Source organism: Rhinolophus ferrumequinum, chromosome 6, assembly GCF_004115265.2.
Source record: "Rhinolophus ferrumequinum isolate MPI-CBG mRhiFer1 chromosome 6, mRhiFer1_v1.p, whole genome shotgun sequence".
Lineage (NCBI taxonomy): Eukaryota > Metazoa > Chordata > Mammalia > Chiroptera > Rhinolophidae > Rhinolophus > Rhinolophus ferrumequinum.
The window spans coordinates 62577143-62598470 of NC_046289.1; the positions used below are offsets into that span (position 1 = coordinate 62577143).

The 21328-nt window shown below is 34.5% G+C and overlaps 1 protein-coding gene across 7 annotated transcripts in view; it reads right to left on the minus strand.

Moving 5' to 3' along the window:
* TMEM62 (transmembrane protein 62) overlaps positions 1–21328 on the minus strand; it is a 31085-nt gene that overhangs the window by 5777 nt on the left and 3980 nt on the right. For 6 of the 7 annotated variants that reach the window (XM_033106885.1, XM_033106881.1, XM_033106886.1 and 3 more), the window contains 8 exons: positions 20122–20167; positions 16594–16735; positions 13910–14034; positions 13641–13763; positions 11281–11436; positions 8674–8833; positions 4661–4774; positions 2013–2097 (listed from right to left, as the gene is read on the minus strand). In XM_033106885.1, the coding sequence (XP_032962776.1) occupies positions 2013–2097; positions 4661–4774; positions 8674–8833; positions 11281–11436; positions 13641–13763; positions 13910–14034; positions 16594–16735; positions 20122–20167 (951 nt within the window). The remainder of the gene's footprint in view (positions 1–2012; positions 2098–4660; positions 4775–8673; positions 8834–11280; positions 11437–13640; positions 13764–13909; positions 14035–16593; positions 16736–20121; positions 20168–21328) is intronic. The other variant, XM_033106887.1, reaches the window with a different exon arrangement.

The window sequence follows — 21328 nt, forward strand, 5'->3', positions numbered from 1 at the left end:
TCCACCTGTAACATTTATTATTCATTTCAATTAAACAACCTTTAGCCTTAGAGGAAGCTATGCTTTAAACTTTAAGCAATGATTCTCTACTTTGGCTGCACATTAGAATAACCTGGGGGAACTTTTAGAAAATACTCATGCCCAGGTCTCAGCCTCCAGAGATTCTGATGTAACTGGCCGGAGGAGGCCGGGAGCTTAGGCAGCAACCCAAGTGATTCTAAGCCACCAGGACTGAGAAATACTGCTTTAGGGCCATGCTTCTCAGACTTAACTGCGCATTGGAACCATCTGGGGAGCTTAAAAAATCCTGAAGCTTAGGTCCTACCCCTATATATTCTGATATAATATTATTAGTGCTGTGTAGATACTGAGATTTTAAAAGTTCCCCAGGGGATGCTAAGGTGTCATCAAAGTTGAGAAGTGTTGTTTAAAGAAAAGAACTGATCTGCGGGTGGAAGAAGGGTTTTGAGTCTCTCCTCTCTCTCTTATTAGCTATGAGACTATGAGACGATATAACCTCCCCAGTCCTTAGTTTTCTAATCTTTAAAATGGAGATAATAATACCTACCTCACAGGATTGTTGTAAAAATTACGTGAGATAATACAGGTAACAATATGTTGTAAATTTTAAATAACTACACAAAGATATTGGTATCACCACATGAGGCTGGGACCCTCCCTCAAACATTTATTTATTTACATTATGAGCAGGAAAATATATGTGTTCAATAATGTTTCTTGAACTTTTTCATAGAAGTTATATATATATATATATATATATATATATGCAGGAAAACATTCAGTAGGATGTGTATACTACCTATTCAGTTAACCATTTTACTGTTTAATCATTACTATAGTACTTCCCTCCCCCATAATCAGTCCCTGATCCCAGACATTTCACCCAAGGCAGGAAGGGATAAGGAAAATTTAATTCAATATAAATTATATTAACTTTTGCTCTGAAAGACACATTAGAGCTAATTGTCCAGCTAGGTATTATTTTTAGGGAAACATGGTATGTATCAATTAAACATCAAGAAGGACTATAGGAATTCAGAGAAGCAACAACAGCTCATTATGACCTGGAATGGTTGCAGAAAACAGTACAGAAAAAGAGGGATTGAGGAGGGTTTCAGGTGAACCCTAAAGGAGGAACCCTAATATATTCTACGGCAAAATTTAGATAAGTTTAGAAAAGTAATTTAAATTAGATAATAGCCTGGGAAAAAGCACAGAAACAGAAATGAACATGGTATGTGTAGGGAACAGTGAAAAATTATCTAGGCTGAAATATAGGTAACTGGTTGAAGACATGGCTAGTTACCATGTTTCCCCGAAAATAAGACCTAGGCAGACCATCAGCTCTAATGCGTCTTTTGGAGCAAAAATTAATATAAGACCCAGTCTCATATTATATTATATTATAAGACCCAGTCTTATGTTATAGTAAAATAAGACACATTAGAGCTGATGGTCCTCATAGGTCTTATTTTCGGGGAAACACGGTAGATAAAACCAGATTGCGGAAGATCTTTAATGTCTGGCAGAAATGCTTGATCATTTTGAGCTATATTGTGATTCCCCCCCCCCCCATTTTGGTTGACCCTAATTTTACTGCCAGGTAGCAGCAGAAAATTGAGGGGGTTTTTTGTTGTTGTGGTTTTGTTTTTTTGTTAAAGTTTATTGGGGTGACAATTGTTAGTAAAGTTACATAGGTTTCAAGTGTACAATCCTGTAATACATTATCTATATATCATGTTGCGTGTTCACCACCCAGAGTCAGTTCTCCTTCCGTCACCATATATTTGATCGCTTTTACCTTCAGTTTTTTTTGTTTGTTTGTTTTTTTGTTTAAGATAAGAGTACTGTGGGAAAGGTATGATAGTTTGAAGGATGCATCTCACAGAGCTCAGGCAAAGACAATGTGTATTTATCAATTGGTGGTAGTGAGGACATTACGTGATAGTTTAAAATAAAGTATTCTAAGCATAAAAGGAACCATGTCTAACCTTTGAGCTCTAGACATCTTTGATGCCTAAAAGTAATGAGGATGGAGAGCTGGATCAGCACTGTCATCACAAAAAGGACTCGGGCCTGCAGAGAAATAGATGGTAATGTGAAACAGATACAAGGATACAGCTTCAGCTTCAATTAAAGTTTTTAAAATGGCCTCCTTAGCAAAAATGGAAATGATGCCATTAGCAGAAATGACTATAGGAGAAAAATATATGGTCAAAGAAAATCAAACATCTGATCCACCAAAAAACAAAATTATAAGTTGTTTCAGCATTACTCTTTCAGAATTTGGATACTTAGACAAAAGTTAAAACTAAGTAATTTTATATAGTTATATAAAGTGATCACATTAAAATAGTCTACTTTCATTGTACTAGAAGCATAATTTGTTTTGTTTTATATAAAGTGGTATAAGAGTAAAGAAAACAGCACATTGTAGCTGAGTGAACACAGACTGCATTTTCTTTTTGCTTTCTCCATCAAGAAGTCATTCACTTGGTGATTAACTACCAGTAAAGAGACATGTAATCTAGGTCCTTGTTTCTCCAAGTACTTGTTTTCATGTTTCCCCGAAAATAAGACTGGGTCTTATATTAATTTTTGCTCCAAAAGACGCATTAGGGCTTATGTTCAGGGGATGTCATCCTGAAAAATCATGCTAGGGCTTATTTTCCGGTTAGGTCTTATTTTCGGGGAAACATGGTATGGTCCCCAGATCATCATTGGAATCACCTTGAGCCTGTTAGGAATGCAAAATCTTAGGCCCCACCTCAGCCCTACTGAATTAGAATCTGCCTTGTACTAATATTCCCAGGTAATTCATAAGACATCAAAGTTTCCAAACCCTGATCTAAGTGACTATTAAAAATCTTCAAAAGAAAAATAAATGACACCGAAAAAATTGTAAAATTGAGATACAAATGTCCATTAGTCATGTTTTTAAAAAACTCAATAACACAAGTAATAAAAGAAAGTTAAATAATAATCAATGCACATTTTAATTTCACCTCTCAGGGATAGCTTTAGTGTATATACTCACATAAAGTGTATCTGTACTAAAGCCATCCCTGAGAGGTGAAATTAAAGGAGGTTTAAATTTTTTTTTACATTGTAGTGTATATTATCTTTTGTATATTTTATTAATACCCATGATAGGTGAGATCTGAGGTAAATAGACTATAAATTGTCACAGCTTCTCTGGAAGATAATTTGACAATGTATATTAAAAACTGATGGTTGCTAGGTGGGGGGGGGAGGGGGAAGGTGAGGGGATTAGAAAACAGTCAGTAACCACAAGATGGTCATGGGGTTTTGAAAATTAATTTGGGGAATGTAATCAATAATGTTGTACAGATTTTGTAGGGTATCCAATGGACACTTGTCCCATTTGGGAGACCACCTCAGGGATGATGTAGATGCCTGATCACTGCACTGTACACCTGAAGCTGAACAATAATGAATGCCAACTATAGTTTTATATATATATGTGTGTGTGTATATATATATATATATATATACACACACACATATATATATGTATGTATATACTTACAAGAAGCGGAGTACAGCATTAGGAATAGAGACAGTGGAAATGTAATGGCTCTGTGCGATGTCAGAGGGATAGTGGATGGGGCAATGGGAGTTCACACAGTGTGAGGGATATAAAAGATAAACGTCTAAGTATTAAAAAAAAGAGAGAGAATCACATTTAAAAAAACTAAAAAAATACAAAATACTCATTTGTTCAAGAAATATTGATTGTGGGCCTACTCTGTGTTAGGTATACCATACAAAGATCCCTGCCCTCATGGGGCTTATGTTTTACGGACAGAAACAATTAATATAATAAATAATAAGTAATTTGTGCAATTATATTTATTAAGTGAAATATATAATGTGTCTACTCTTTCATTCAGCAATTCACTTCTAGGAATATATCCCCCCAAAAACTAATATATGTAAAATCTTAGTCTACAAGCAGTATTTATATAGTAGAGGGAAAAACTGGAAACAAATGTCCAACAATAGGGAAGTGGTTAAGGTATATCTACGACAATATAATGCAGCCAATAAACATCATGTCATAAAATAATATAAACTGATGTGAGACAATAGTTAAAACAAATTCCTCAATGGAAATAAATCAGATAACAAAAGAGAATTAAAAGTATATTTATCACTTTATATTAAAAACTCATATACAAATGTATATAAGAAAAATAAATACAGAGTATCATAATCACAAATACAATGGTTATAATGCGTAATGTGATAAAAGAATTATGTGGGACTGATTTCACTTTATTTCTAAATTTTCCAAGTTTTCTATATTTAGCACTATTATTTATGTAGAAAGAAACAATATTTTTAAAAGACCCTAATCCAACTTAGCACATTCCCTATAATTATCTCAGTTAGCCTGGTTTTATGGTATTGGTTAGAACTAGGTCCAAAATAGGTATTACTTATCCATGACTTTGCTTCTTTTAATTGAAATCAACATAAAGGATTTTATTCTTCTAGATAAATAACTAAACTTTTCATTTTATAAGGGTTAGCATTCTCATCACACGATTATTTATGACTCTGGACCTACCAAACCTAGTAAAAACACTCATAACTTTTAGTTGAATTTACTTACCACCATGCAGTGGTCAGTAAGAAGAATAAATGATGCCAGAGGGTCAAATCGGAGATGAATATCCTCTTGAAGAGAAAATATGTGGTGAACACTCTTACGTCTTCCAGCAGAATCCTAGTTAAAAGCACAGCAGAGAAGTAACTCTCATGCTATTTTTTCATTTACTTTTAATTCTTCCCATAAGCACCTTAAATAGAACTTCTTTAAAACCTTATAATTCTAGATTTACATTGGAAATATCACCATGTACTTTCTCTTAAAAAAAAAAAATCTGTATTTCCCTATGTTCAATGTAAAGGCGTAAAAGCAACAAACCAACAGCAATGAGCTAGCTAGTGCCGACTGTGTCCTTAAAATACTGTTTTTCACTACAAGGAACCAGTGCTCTTTAGAGAAATGGCTGATTCCAGGTCTTGAATAAGAAGTACACAAGAAGGGTTGGGAATATCTTGTCATACCAGAAAGCAAGAAAACTAATGATGACTACTAGGATTGTATCAAAGGACGTAGTGGCCAACTTGGAGAGGCTCCCACTAGCCAAAGATGGAACAATTCAAGCATCCAAAAGAATAAGTGCAAAAAAACCCCAAACAAACCAGAATAAGTGCAATGGATTGAAACCTACCAAATATGTTTTCTTAAATGTTGAATTCATAATGATATTAAAAATAAAAGACTCATTTGGTTACCTTTGGCAGATGCTAGAAAAGCAACTCATCATTCTGAAAACTGGTTTAGAAAGGGGAGGGTGGGGGAAGAATTAAGAATTTATCTTGCCTTTCTTGTATGAACTCTATATCGGGGTACCAAATAGATGAGGGAAATGTTTTCTTTATAGGACTATTCTAATTAATACTCCTATAATAAGGAGTGACAATTTGAATGTTACCTTTTTATAACTCTGATGAAATAATGGATTTAGGCAAAAATCATCAATAGCTGCGAGAAATCCTTCAGTGAAAAGCTGACTGGGTCCTTCATAATGAACAGAGGGATTAGCCAGCAGTGTGCTGGAGCTGACTTGACTTGTTCACAGTGGCCAATTGGTACATTTTCAGGAATTTTGCAGGCTGGTTGATGTTGTGTTGGTAGTTTAAAACCAGCTGTGGTAGGAGTATTTATATTATGAAAATTGGTATAAATCAGGGAAACACTCCAAAGCCAGATCCCCCTCCTCAAACCTTCCCCAAGCTGATTGTTAAATGTTTACCAGCACACTATTGGATAAGGTTAACAATACCGGAATACATTGGTCACTCTTAACATTACTAAAAGAGAGACAACCAGATATTACAGTCTTCTAAGGAAAGCATAAAACACCAAATGAAGTATTCTTGCTAAAAAAAAACAAACAGACTCAAATCAAACAGCAAAAATCCAGAATATAGGAAACTCTTCAAGATGGAAGATCCAGTTTCCAAAGAAAATAAATTGTAAGGGGAAAAAAAAGCAATAGGGATGGGAGGGAATCTACAAATTAAAAGAGACTGAAGAGACAAATCCACTAAATGCAATATTTGAGCCTTGTTTGGATTCTGATTTGAACCAACCAAATGCAATATATATGTATGTGTGTGTATACATATACACACATATATACATACATATATGACAAATTGGGAAAATTGAACACTGCCTCAATAGTTTGATATTAAGGAATTACTGTTAATTTTTCAAGTGTGATATAGTATTATGGTTACATTTATAAAAATAGTGTTTATCTTTCAGTGATTCATATGACATATTTACATATAAAATGACATCATGATGCAGGGAGAAGTGGATGGGGTATAGATGAAACAAATTGGTCATGAGTTGATAACTGTTGAAGTTGGCTGATAGATAATGGGAATTCATTATAGTATTATCTGCTTCACATATTTAAAAAATTTCCCATCATAAAAAGTTTATTTATAGTGAAAAGAACTCGTACTGGTGTTTATCAAACTTTGATTGTTCAAAATATTCTTATTTTAAATAATAAATTCTTGTTTTAAAGCAGAGATTTTAATTTTCAGATATAGAAATTTCTAGCATCTCTAAATTGGCAAAGTAGACACAATCTTCTAAAGTACTGGTTCTCAAACTTTGTACATCAGAATCACCTGGAGAGACTGTTAAAATAGATTGCTGGGTCCCATCTCCAGAGTTTCTGGTTCATAGGTTTGAGATGGGACCTGGGAGGTTGCATTTCTAACCAGTACCCAGATGATGTTGATGCTACTAGTTCAGGAACCAAACTGGAAATTGATCTAAAGGTCTAGTTGACACTATGCTGCCTGGAACCTATAGATAATTTAATAAATGTAGTGGGCAGGTAAAATACAAGATAATAAATTGATGTCGCCTCTCACAGATTTTTTTCTCAAACTTATTTATATAGTATACTGTATTTAAAAGGACAGAACTTTCCCACTGATGAATGAGGGGACCAGGTACCCTATTTAATATTCAGTAGATTTTTTAAAGTTATACACAGACAGTAAACATATCATTGGTTGCCTGGAAATGAGAGTGGAAAGAAGGCAGTTACAAAACAGCACAAGAAAAGTTTTGAGGGTGATGTATTGTATTGATTGCAGTAATGGTTTCAAGGATGTATACGTATGCCAAAACTCACTAAATTGGACTCTTTAAATATGCAGAGTGTTTTGTATGTAAATTATACTTCAATAATGTTGCAAGAAATGTTAAACATATAAAAAGGATATGTGTTTCACATTTTTATTAAGGATTCAACTAAGCAGCCGGAAATGTCTCAAGGAATGTGAATATGATTTTTTCCTCATAAAACTACAGAAGCTGGGGTTCTGAAGCAATCCAAGGATTTGGGAGTTCCCCATTCCTAAAGTGAGCTGATCTCTTATAGTTGCTCCTACTTCTCCTCCATGACTATAAAGAGGGACTATTCTACGTAGGTGCACTTGTACCTCAAGCCTTTTTTAAATGACCTACTTCTAACATGAAAGACATTAAGAGTTCATCCCCAGCCGTCCCTCCTTCCACATCCTCCCTGTGTGTCTCTTCTTCCTCCTAAGCAGAACACTGCAAAGATGGCTGGCATTGCAAAGTGCCTTCTCTTGTTTCCTCATGAATTGGGGATAAAACTACCCACCATATAGGATTGTAATGTGATTAAGTAAAAAATGTTTAAGTGTCTGGCATCTCCTTATGGGAAGTTAGTAAGCTGCTCCTTCCTGCTCAAAATCCTTCTCTGACCAAAAAACAAAACAAAAAAAACCAAAAAGACAATGAAAATAATTTCATGTGTTTCCTGAAGGATTACTTCATGTTTCATACCGACTTAATATTAGAAGATTAAATAGTTAAAAACTGTCATCAAATCATAAAGTGGTAGAAATTAACAGATTTTTATTTTTTTTTAGAAACTAATTTCTGAGCACAGTATATCTCCTAAGAGTTTCATAATGTTGATGAAACTGCTCTATTTTGGTAACGATGACCACTTTCTACTCTGGCAGATGTTAGTGAATTAAATGCCACGCAGGTTGAAACAGAATATGGCCAGGCAAACTGTTAACTGCATATGCTATGAATGCATACTCCTCAAATAAAAAAATCCTTTGATGCCTTGCAAATTCTCAGACCTAGAGCTTTCAAAATAATGACACAATTTTCCCATAGTTGGAGACATCAATCAGAGGCATGGATACATAAATACATGTTTTCTGACTTATTCTATTATCTTTTGGTATATCAGGGAATTTTCTCCCATTATGCAAAAGTTGGAAGAAAACAAATGAATGATTCCCTGGGATTAAAAAAGGGTGGACTGTGGCCATTAGCTACGCACTCCTCTTTTCCTCTGCCAGATTTTTGTCTAATAGTAGCATTACTTCTGAGTGCCCATTTTCAGAACATACTAAATCGAATGTATCCAAATTTTTTATCAAACTTAGTTTCATCTTTACCCATTAACTGAAAAACAAATCAGAGTTCAGTGTAGTTACAACCTAATCATGTATACAGCAAATTGAAAATTACTAACTTACCTGGACAATTACTTCTATGTTATGTGTCCTATTATTGTAGTTTCTTGGGTTCCACCTCAGTGTGAAAATAGGACCAGACAAATGAACAGCTTGCCCTAAATGAACTCCATCAATCTTAACTGTGACAGAAGTAATGGAGGATAATGAAAAGGCCAAGACTCTAAAATGAGAGCATATATAAAACACATGGTTTTAGGTATCTGCCATTGTTTTTATAAAGGAGAATAACCCTATAATAACCCGAAAAGATATAAGTATAGGCAAAACCATTACATTATACTGTAGGGACCATTGTTCATATGATGTGGTTTCTTTGTGAATGGTGGCTTTTGGAGTTGTATAATTCAGCAAACCTGAATTGGTGAGAAATTAGGAACTCTTCCTTTACTTTTTAGAAAAGAAAATCAATTTTCTTTTGACAAATCAAACTGGAATAGATCCAAAGTTCTTTCTGAAGAAACTCCTGAAGTCCTGGTTTTTCTCATAGGCAGAGAATATAGGTTAGACATCTCACTTTGTTAATTTAATGTCAAGCCTACCTTGTACTCATTTGGTTCCCATCCACTCATTTGGTTCTTCTATCTACCCAGAAGAAGGAATGTCACAAACAAGGCTAAGTTTACCAGGTCCCAGAGATTATAAAACCTAAATCTGATATCCAGCTCCTACTAAAAAACCTGACTGAATGAGGTACGCTTCACTTTACTAGTGATCAAAAGAGTATATTAGAACAGCTTGATACCATTTTGTCCAGATTAAGGTTTAAAAGTACAATATCCAATAATGACAAGAATGCTGTGAAATTGGCAATTGTATTACCTGGTAACAGGTAGTATGTTTTGTTTTGTTTTGTTTTTTTAATTAAAGTTTATTGGGGTGACAATTGTTACTAAAGTTTCATAGTTTTCAGGTGTACAATTTTGTAATACAGGATCTATATATCACATTGTGTGTTCACAACCCAGAGTCAGTTCTCCTTCCATCACCATATATTTGAATTAGTATCTGTTTTAAAAAGTAATTGGGGACCTTATGCTCTGCTGGTGGGAATTTAAAATGGTACAGCTGCTATGGAAAACAGTATCGCGATTCCTCAAAATTTTAAACTTAAATTAGCATATGATCCAGCAACTCCACTTCTAAACATATACCCCAAATAATTGAATGCAGGGATTCTAACAGATATTTGTACACCTGTGTTCATAGTAGCGTTGTTCATATGGGCATTATTCATAGTAGCCAAAAGGTAGAAGTACAAGTGTCTATTGACAGATGAATGGATAACAAAATGTGGCCTATACATACAATGGAATATTACAAAGGAAGGAAATTCTGACACATGCTACAACATGGATGAACCCTAAGGGCATTATGCTAAATGAAAGAAGCCAGTCATAAAAGGAAAAAGGGTTCCTCTTATATGAGGTACCTAGAGTAGTCAAATTCATAGAGAGAGACAGTAGAATGAATGTTGGTTGCCAGAGGCTTGGGGGAGGAGGGGACAGGAAGTTACTGTTGAATGAGTAGAGTTTCAGTTTTGGAAGATGAAAGTTCTGGTGGTGGATGGTAGTGATGATTGCAAAACAATATAAATGCACTTAATGCCACTGAACTGTGCACCTAAAAATGGTTAAAATGATAAGTTTTATGTTATATATATCTTATCACAATTTTTAAAAAAGGAATAATGATTTTAGTTACACAAAAAAAGTAAATGGACAATCTTTATCAAAAGTCATACAGGAATTCAAACTCTTTCACTTAGAATCCCACTTCTGGAACTCTAAAGAAATTATTCAAATGAAGGAAGACTCTATAGATATTAGATGTTTATCCCCAAATTAGAAAAAATATAAAAGATCACCAGTAAGATAGGAAAATGTTTAAATTGTGGTGCATTTTCTCTGTTGAAATAAGAAAAGTAGGAATTAGAATAGATTGTGCCCTATGATTACAGCTGTATAAAAGCATGCCTAAAAGAGAATACCTGAAAAGGAAAATTAAAAAATGTTAATAATAGTTCTATTAAGGGGTAAGAGGTGGAGGGGGATGATATGCATATAATCCCATACCCTGTTTTCTAAAGGTAGTTGTTGTATTACTTTTCAAAATAAAATTTAACAGAGTATATATATTAAAAAGAGTGCCCTCATGTTTATAAGTCTCTAATCCACATTGTCAAATTCATATGGCAACTATGAGGGTATATTCAGTTCCTTAAGGATTATGTAGCTTTTGCTTTTTTGGAAGGCTATATAGCAAAATGAAAAAAATATGTAATGTAAAATTTTAAAAGTAGAATACAAAAGAATATGTACATTATGATGATAGCAATGTAACAACATGCAAATAAAAAGGTGGAATACACAAAAGTAATAATGGTAGGATTATGGGTTTCTGGATGGTTTTTAAAAATTTAGCAGCTTAAAAAATACATTTTTGTAACTGAACTGGAATAAACAATAAGCAATTTATCTTTATATAATGTTTAATTGTTGAGACAACTAAAGTGGGTAATCTCATAGCTGTTACATGGTAATGCAGTCATAATGATTTATTCTCCATCAATATCAAACTGAAAGTAAATTCTGAGAAATTGCTACATACCTGATGTGGGTTGAGTGAAGGACTCTTTCTAGTGGTTCATGTTTAGCACAACTATAGAGGAGGGACTTTGGATTTGTGATAAGAACCACAGGCCACTCGCCAAAGATCAAATCTGCAAAGCTAAAGAGGTCATGATCGAAAGCAAAGATGCGGTACCTAGAGACCAGAGGACAATAGGGCAATTTAGTCTCTTCATATTTTAAGAGGCATAAATGTTATATAAGAACCAAATGTAAAAATATAAAACTATACTTTCTGAGATCATGAATTTGGATACAGAGTAAACAATAGTTTCTGTCTTCTTCCTTTGCCCTTGTCATTTTATATTTCACATTTGTCAAAACAACTGGGATCTAACTGAAGCAACGAAAGGAACTGTGCCCTAGAACACTGCCTGGTACATAGCATGCATGCCTTAATTTTTAAATAAATGTTTGTTGAATTAATTCATTTGACTTCTATACTTTAAAACTGTTTTGAACCTGAGACATTTATCAAAAACCTAATACCTGACATTCTTCATCCCATCAACAAAGCTACATAAAATTTTAAAATAAACACAATTAGAAACCTTTTCCTCATCTTTTAAATCTTTATATCTATAATTTCAAAGAAATTAACAAAAGTTATCTTGATTTTCTAAATGCACAATAAAAGGTTAAAATACTCATTAAAGAATAACCGAAGTTTTGTATTTTCTAACTTTTAGAACTGAAATGTGACTTTAACTATGGCAGAAACAATAGTGCTCACCAAATACTCCACGTACTCCCCTGCATTTCCCAGTCTCCCTGGTATTAGGTTGGGACCATGTGACTAGTTCTGGCCAATGGGCTGTGAACAGAAGTGACATGTATCACACTTCTGGTCCAAAGTATTTAAGAATGGGTATGAGTTCTCCATGCTCTCTTCTCTGCCCTGGAATTGAGGTGTTGAAATAATGGCCTTTTAAAATGGAGGAAGTCTAAATCATTGTCACCCAGTGAAATAGTTACCCTGACTCATACCAGATTTACATAAATGAAAAATTAGACATCTGTTGTGTTAAGCCAAGGACATTTCTAGATTTATTACATCCACAACAAAGCCTACTGTAATATTACTAATATATTTTTTAAAAAAAACTCTTCTATTTTACTAATACAACTTAAATGTTTAATAAGAGCAGGTAAAGGTTAGGTCCTTTCAGTAAAACTCCAGATAAACCCCAGGGTTGGAACACAGGAGAGCAGGTGGAAAAAGAAAGAAAGAAAATGGTTACACAATTAACATCACTTAACTTGTTAACTGTAGTATTTATAAGAAATAAAGAAGCTGATCAAGGGTTAGGAAGGCTGTCTGGTAAAAGGTAATCCCAGCCCAACCCACAGCCTCACAATCATGAATAGACAGGTCTTAGCTCAAAGTAATTACAGTAGCCAACTAATTACAAGCTTCCAGCGTAGTTCCTACACGGATTCTAGAAAAGCCAACTGAAATAAGTGAGTATCTTCTAAAATGTAAAGCTGTTTTTTAATTAACAGAAGTAGTTAAAAATGGAAAGAAAACATTCAGCTCAACAAATATTTATTGGGTGCCTAATATCTTCAGAGCATTGGGTTTTAATAAATTAAACAGCAATTGATAATAGTTAAATGACACTCAGTGAAATGATACTCACCTATACTTGAAAAGATTTCATTTAAATAGTTTTTTCAAAATGTACAATGAGATGATACTCATCTATACTTAAACTACTACACTTACATAGTTACTATCAAAATATATATTTAGTTCTCTCTATATATTTAACTAAACTGTATGCTTTTAACAAATAAGTAATGTTTTTTCTTAGAAAGACTTTAACCTTAAACCAACTATCATCTATTTTAAGAACTTACATCACTAACATCTTGTAGCAATAACTAGAAAAGTAGATATAAAATTTAGGGGAACGATAACATATTTCTAGTCCTACTGTTTCTCAAAGTGTGGTCCATAGAACACCTAGTGTGCCTTAAAAAAAAAAAAGTAGTTTCTCGGGTCCTAACCCAGACCAACACAATCAAAATCTCTAGAGGTAGGACCTGGAAATTTTTATTTTTAATAAACTCCTCCATAATTCTTGTGCACACTAGAGTTTGAGAACTACTTCCTAATGGATGTGTCTTGAAAATCCAACATAACCTAGTAACAGCAAATATAACTGTTGCAACAATGTTTCTGCACAAAGATTGCCAGGTATATATATTCCTTCAAAAACATAGCGATATCACAGGTTTGCCTTAATTGGGATCACCCGTGATAGCAATAAAAAAACTATCATTGATTTAGCAAAACTTAACATGTATAAGTTTTATTCTGTGGGGTAGTTCCTTTACCTTCTGTTCTGCTTCCAGTCTCCCACCTCAAGTTCCAAAGTGCCCTGGAAGTGACGAGTGTGCAAAACAGGCATCAGTCCACCCAGCGTATGGAGGTGCCCACACAAATAAGCTGTAGCCGAGCTAACCAATGAAAAATAAATGGAATAATGAACAGAGATAACTTATAGTGCTAAACTAATAAAAATAGCTCTTCAGGAAAGCAAGATAGGTAGAGCAACAAAAAAGAATAAAAAACAATTCATTTTGATTTTGGAAACCTGCCTCACCTCATTATTGACCGAATTCCTGGTGATGGAGAAAGAATAGTGGATGTTGTAAAGTGTCCAAACCAAATACTATGGTTGCTCCTACTACTTTCTTTGGCCAGTAATGAAAGCTCCTGCATCCGTTTCTGAAATGGAAGAAAAATAGGAGGATCTTTAATTAGGGCTCAGGCTGAAATCTAACATCAACAGATTAAACAACTCTCTTGAAGCTTTATAATAATAAGTATATTTTGCCTAGGGCTTAAACTCTATTAATTAATGACCTATATGTACCTTTGTAAGTTCCAAACTATTTTCACATACATTATAATTCACCTGATCCTAAAAGTAAGTCTGTGCTAAGTAAGGAAGGTATTATCCCCATTTGATAGATACGGAAACTGAGAAATAAAGAATAATCTTTAAATTACATAAATTTATTTATTTATTTATAAATTTCTTTATAAAAATAAAGAACCACTGATCTCTTCAGCCCTGTATACCACACTGCAATTAATAAAGAGGACACTGAAACTAAATTTCTAAAACAAGGTGTACATATGTCCACAGAAAGCCTATACCTGAATGTTCATAACAGTTCTACTCATAATAGCCAAAAATGATAAATCTTCAGTTAATTGCAGTATATCCACACAATGGAATACGACTCAGCAAGAAAAAGGGAAGAACTACTGATACACACAATAATATGGATGAATCACAGAGACATACTGAGCAAAAGAAACCAGACACAAGAGTACATACTGCATGATTTCATTTACATAAAATCCTAGAACAAGCAAAACTAGATCTATGTTGACAGAAAACCAATCAGTGGTCCCCTAGGACTAGGGCTGGAGACTAAGTACACAAGAGAACTTTATGGGCTGATGGAAATGTTCTGTCTTCATTGTGGTGACAATTACACCAGTTTATACATTTGTCAAAACTCTTCGAACAGTTGAAATGAGTGCATTTTACTGTATGTAAATCATCCCTCAAGAAGTTGATTTCAAAAATAACTTGTACATATATAAATATACATTAATGTTATTTATAAAGTGCTTATAGCAATGAATTCCGGACCCGCCCTCAGGGTTTCTAATTTGATAAGTCTCAGGTAAAGCCTGGGAATCTGCATTCTATAAGACTCCAGCTGATTTTCATGCACAAGATCCTTGAATCATACCCTAAAAAACATTATTCTAAGAAGTACATTTTAAAATAATAAGTGAATCAACTCTATCTAAAGACGCTTGGTAGATCAGAAATAAAATAGACCTTCATTAAAGAAAAAGCCTCACGTAACACAATACATCTAACAATATTCTGTTCACTTGATTTCAAGCTCGTCTGAACCCTCATATCACTTTGAATGGCTTTCAGCACTTAGCAAATTCTGCCTTTTACTGTAGTTATTTCTGCACTGGTCTTACGTCCCACCGCTAGATTAAATATTCTAAGAAGCCAGGAACTTGATCTTACCGCCTTTGGATTCTTACATATGGGCACATATGTCATGCATATGGGCATGTGCTCATTAAATATGTAATAAGTTGACATTTGTTGCACCAAGAAACAATGAAAGGTTCTCAGAAGTGACTTTCCAGACAGTTTCAATCCAGCAACAGTTTTCACCTAGCTTACAAAAAAATACTTTAAAAGAAAGTTATTTACTTCAATGGTTTCCCTTCTCTCATTTAAAAAAAAAATATAGGGGCAGCCGGATGGCTCAGCTGGTTAGAGCGCAAGCTCTGAACAACAGAGTTGCCGGTTCGATTCCCACATGGGCCAGTGAGCTGCGCCCTCCACAACTAGATTGAAGACAACGAACTGCCGCTGAGCTGCCGGAGGGGCAGCCATTGGCTCAGGTGGTTAGAGCACGAGCTCTTAACTAAAAGGTTGCCGGTTCAATTCCCGCATGGGATGGTGGGCTGCGCCCCCTGCAACTAAAGATTGAAAACAGCACCTGGAGTTGGAGCTTAGCTGTGCCCTCCACAACTAGATTGAAGGACAATGACTTGGAGCTGATGGGCCCTGGAGAAACACAGTGTTCCCCAATATTCCCCAATAAAATTAAAAAAAAAAAAAGACATGTATTTCTTAACACACACACACACACACACACACACACACACACACGGTGCCAAAAAAATGTATACACATTTTAAGAAAGGAAAATCTGTATTAAAATTACGTTGATGGTAACTCTTTGAGCACCTCTTGTAATTGCAGAAGTCAAACACGACTTGTAGTCATCTTTTGTTACCAGTATATATTGAGTATTACAATTTTAATACAGTTTTTTCCTTTCTTGAAACGAGTATACTTTCTTTGGCACCCTCTGTATATACATAGATATATCGATCTTTAGTTAAAAATGGCAGCTGTGGGGATTTAGGAATATACCATATTCCTAGTAGTATACAAAGCTGTATGCCCTGTAGTACATAATAAATGTTTTTTGAATAAATATAAAATGTGAGGTCCTGCTTTCGCAGACTTTGGTACAAGAACAGGAATAGCAATAGTAGTGCTGAAGTAGCCGGTAATTTCTTCTAGCAATAACTGTAACTACAGTAAAAGTTTTCTCAAGCATTTCTAGGCAAGAACTTATTTACCTAGGGTATCTTTAAGTCAGCCACATGTATCTGAGAAAAAAGAAAATAGGTTAGCTACAAAGGGAAGTGAGATTTTTACTGTACCTCATCTAAAATTCCAAAGAAATTAAAGGGTCTCTTAGGCCCTGGATTTGGGGTGGCATCCAAAGAGATGAAAGAATAGTTGCCAAAAGGAGTACTGTGGACATAATGGAAAGAACCATCCCTACGTACGGCAGAGTATTTCCTAAAAAATACAAGATAATAAAGTTTTAGTGCAATCATAAAAAGACAGAAGAAGTTTAAATTTCTTCCCTAATATCACACTATATTTTGCTTCCTTTGAAAAGGGAATTTCCTGACCTGACAGAGAAATACACTAAACTAGATCCACAATGGATAAACTGATTAAAAGAAATTTTAAAGATTTTCTCCCATTGTCTCTGAAGAGCCAGGCTAATTCATCAGTAACCAAAACACAAAGTCGCCAAAAAGTGTGTTAGTGGGGGGGTGAGGGGTGAGGCTAATTTAAGCAGTCCACTAAACATTTAAAAAAAGATCAATCAGAATCCAGTGAAATGGTATTTACCAATCATTAAAAAATTTAGTGAGTCCTACCAAGTACCTACTAGAATTCTTGGTGCAGTGAGATACACAAGGTGTTTACTTCTTGAAACAGGACTCTAGAGGCATAACTCACAATAAAGCCCTGTAAAGATGAAGTTATCAAGCCAGCAGAAAAATGATAATCTAAGCTTGGGTCAGTAAATCTTTTTCAGTTCCCAAAAATATATGGATAACATACACAGGGTCCACATCCAATAATTAAAGTCCTCACCCCCTTAAGTGTCAACAGTGTTCAGGCGTCCATAGAGTAGGAGAGTGGAGTAGGGAGAAAGGGTTGAGAACATAGTACACAGGCTAGGCACTCGTTAGGTGTTTGTTGAATAAATGTGAAGGGAAGTCTAGATTACATTGGGGTTTACCTAGGATAATTTTATGTGAGCCCCATGTCAAACGTCAGAACATTAAAATATCTAAGCATCCTAAATGATGTTTTAGCCACCGTGTTTCCCCGAAAACAAGACCTAACCAGAAAATAAGCCCTAGCCTGATTTTTCAGGATGACATCTCCTGAATATAAGTCCTAATGCGTCTTTTGGAGCAAACCTTAATATAAGACCCGGTCTTATTTTTGGGGAAACATGGTAAGAGGATATGTGAAAAAATACAAATAAACTTCTGAAACTTAATGTGCTATCAGGGAGCTATATTTAAGCCACAACAGCCATCAAATATACCATAAAATAAATATATTATTAAAGATATTACAATTAATAGTCAATTAATTATATTGCCTCTTCTCTTGATATTTTTAAAATTTCTATTTCAGGACTTTTTCCTTATACAATTTTTATTTATATTTTTCCTGCTTAATTTGTTTTCAGAGTTATTTTCTGGATATAACATCACATGTTTCCTTTCCTATATTTTTGACACATTAAAATCCAACTACCTAAAAATAAATCCAACTATTTAAAAGAAGAGACTAAAATATATGATAATAACATTTTTTGAATTCTGGATTTTGGCATTCTCTGGAGCATTCTTAAGATCGAGATTTAACTTTAAGATTTTTTTCCCTTCACGTTAATATTTCTATAATATCTGTATGTCTAGCAAAATTCCATTTATTAAATTCAGATAGTTTAGGTGGTTAGAAACAAAAATATAAAGGTAAGAAACTTTAAAGTGACTAACAACTTTACTTTGCCAATAACCGGTCAGATCCTAAGTCCTATTAATTCTTTGAAAACATTTCTTAAGTCTGTTCCCATAATCACCATGAAACATACAAACAGTTAATAGGAAGTAAAAGATTTCCATCTCTGTCCTTTTCCTTTCTCACATTAACAAAAAGGACAACCTCCTCTTCCAAATTATGGTGACTCTAATTACGTTAACCAATTCTTTTTGACCCATCCATCATCCTCAAATTGATGTCACCATCCCCATATCCAGGAAATTTGTTCAGATGGGCTTGCTCTCTATTTATTCATTTCAGGCCCCTTCCATATTATAACTGGTCAACTGAAGGACGCTCCTATTTGGTCTACATAATTCCGAACTTTTTTCTTTTTTATCCCTATCTTTTTTTTTCTTTTTTGTTGTGTGATTGCCTTCATAAAATACTATTTTCATTATGTTATTTTTCTCCTTAGGAACCTATACTGGATTATGAACTATTACCCATCACATCTAAATTTCTATGCATGTCACTTAAGACCTCCATAAATTGGCCCCAAGCTACCTATCCAATATCATATCAGTACTCAATATGAACCTTTATTTTGGTGATACCAGTTTCCTTACTGCCCCCAAAGCTCATTCTAAAGCACTTTGGGTTTTTTTGCCTAAAATATAACCCATGGAATTTCTTACTTGTCCAAATGCTACCCATCTTTTAAGACTGGACACAATTTTCATTTCTTTTATAGAGTCTTCTCTAACTTGCAACTAGTAGATAAACAAGTTCTGAAGATCTAATGTACAAGATAGTAATTATAGTTAACAATACTGTATTATACACTTTAAAGTTGCTAAGAGATTGATCTTAATTGTTCTCACCACAAAAAAAGAAATGATAATTATGTGACCTGATAGAGGTATTAGCTATGGTGGTAATCATATTGCAATGCATAAATGTATATCACATGAATATGCTGTACACCTTAAACTTACACAATATTATATGTCAAGTATATCCAATTAAAAAAATTGTTTAATTAAAAAGTCTTCTCTATGTCCACCCCAAGCTGACCTCTGCCTTTTCTGATTTCTCATAGTGATTATGTATAACAAATAATCTAACATTTCATCAACTATTCCTTCATGTTCTTTTCTAATTGTTTCCTAAACAATTTGTATCTCCCTTAGCTAGATATCCTTGAAGGTAGAGGGTATATTTTTTAATATTAATTCTTGTATCTCTCATACTATCTAACTAATGATGGACTTTCAATAAATACTTGTTACTTGATTGACTATGTAGAACAAAGCTATTGAATGAATACCCAGAAACTGAAAGTGAAATTACAACCAAAAGAAGAATCTTAATACTTTGAAATTAGAGAACTGGTTTTCTAACTCAAAGATTCTTTCTCATTCACTGCCTTTTTCATACTCATGGCACATAAAGAAAATTTTCATATTTGTGTGATATGCTGGGATAAAAGGACAAAGTGCCAGGAGTGACTAACTGGATCCTTCAGCCGCCCCAGAGGCTGAGAGAATCAGTATCTCAGCATTCCTAAAACCCACAGTAGTCTAGTTGACAAGCTCTGATCTAAATGATTTCTGCTATGTATCAATGGAAAAAAAAAAAAAAGTCTGTATGGAATATTAAAAGTACAGCTAGCCAACAGAACGCATTAAAGTATATGAAATAAAAAGAATTAAAGGAAAGAAAAAGTTCTGAAACAACTGAATCTGTCACACACACACAGAAAGTATCCTTTTCTAAATTTCTGTATATAGATATTTTATCTGTTAAAAAATGTTTTCACCCATTCATTGAATTGATAGCTCCCTCCTTGTAACACATCATGGTCTGTCTTCTGTTCGTGATAGTACCTGTAATAATTCTCGACACTCTCCAGACTTGGAATGTTGAACACATCTAATTAAAAAGAAAAGAGCAAACATCATCTACATTAAAAAGAAAAATGCAAACATGTTAATGACTGAAGAAAAATGACAATTCTTTCAGTAATACTTTAAATGGTAGAATGCCAACTAATTACATTGATAATTTTTAAAACTTGATAATAGAATTCAGATTATCTGGAGACTTATTTAAGGCACGGAGCATACTGGAGAATAATGAATACTTTGAATTATGTACTATTCAGAATATAAATCAAGTTGAAGTTAATAAAATTGGACAGTTGTTGCTGCTATTTTTTTTAAAAGAATTTATTGGGGAAAGGGAACAGGACTTTTTATTGGGGAATAGTGTACTTCCAGGACTTTTTTCCAAGTCAAGTTGCTGTCCTTTCAATCTTAGTTGTGGAGGGTGCCGTTCAGCTTCAAGTTGTTGTCCTTTCAGCCTTAGTTGTGGAGGGCACAGCTCAGCTCTAGGTCCAGTTGCCGTTGCTAGTTGCAGGGGGTGCAGCCCACCATCCCTTGCAGGAGTCGAACCGACAACCTTGTGGTTGAGAGGATGCGCTCCAACCAACTGAGCCATCCAGGAGCTCAGCGGCAGCTCAGCTCAAGGTGCCGTGTTCAATCTTAGTTGCAGGGGGCGCAGCCCACCATCCCTTGTGGGACTTGAGGAATTGAACTGCCAACCTTGTGGTTGAGAGCCTACTGGCCCATGTGGGAATCAAACTGGCAGCCTTCGGAGTTAGGAGCATGGAGCTCTAACCGCCTGAGCCACCGGGCCGGCCCCTGTTGCTGCTATTTTAATCATGTGATTCCGGAAGTCAGAAAGGAGTGGAATCATGCCTGATATATGGATCCATGCCAAGTGCTTCTAAATTGATCACTTTGATAACATGGCCAAAACTCCTCTCTTCTTAAATCACAAAGAAGATTCAATAAGAAGGGAATTATATAATGCTAGGGTTAAGGTTCAGGAGATCACAGAACACTTATCTGGAAATATAATGATTTCACAGAGCTTGACTGACTGGTTGCAATAACTAAAATTGTTTGACTTCCAGGATCCACTACATTTCTAATGACCTTAGAAAGTAAGCTGTAAGTAAAATTTAGGTCAAAAGAAATATTAACGTGTATGTAATCCTCTTGCTAAGTAAGAGAACAACTCCGTTATAGT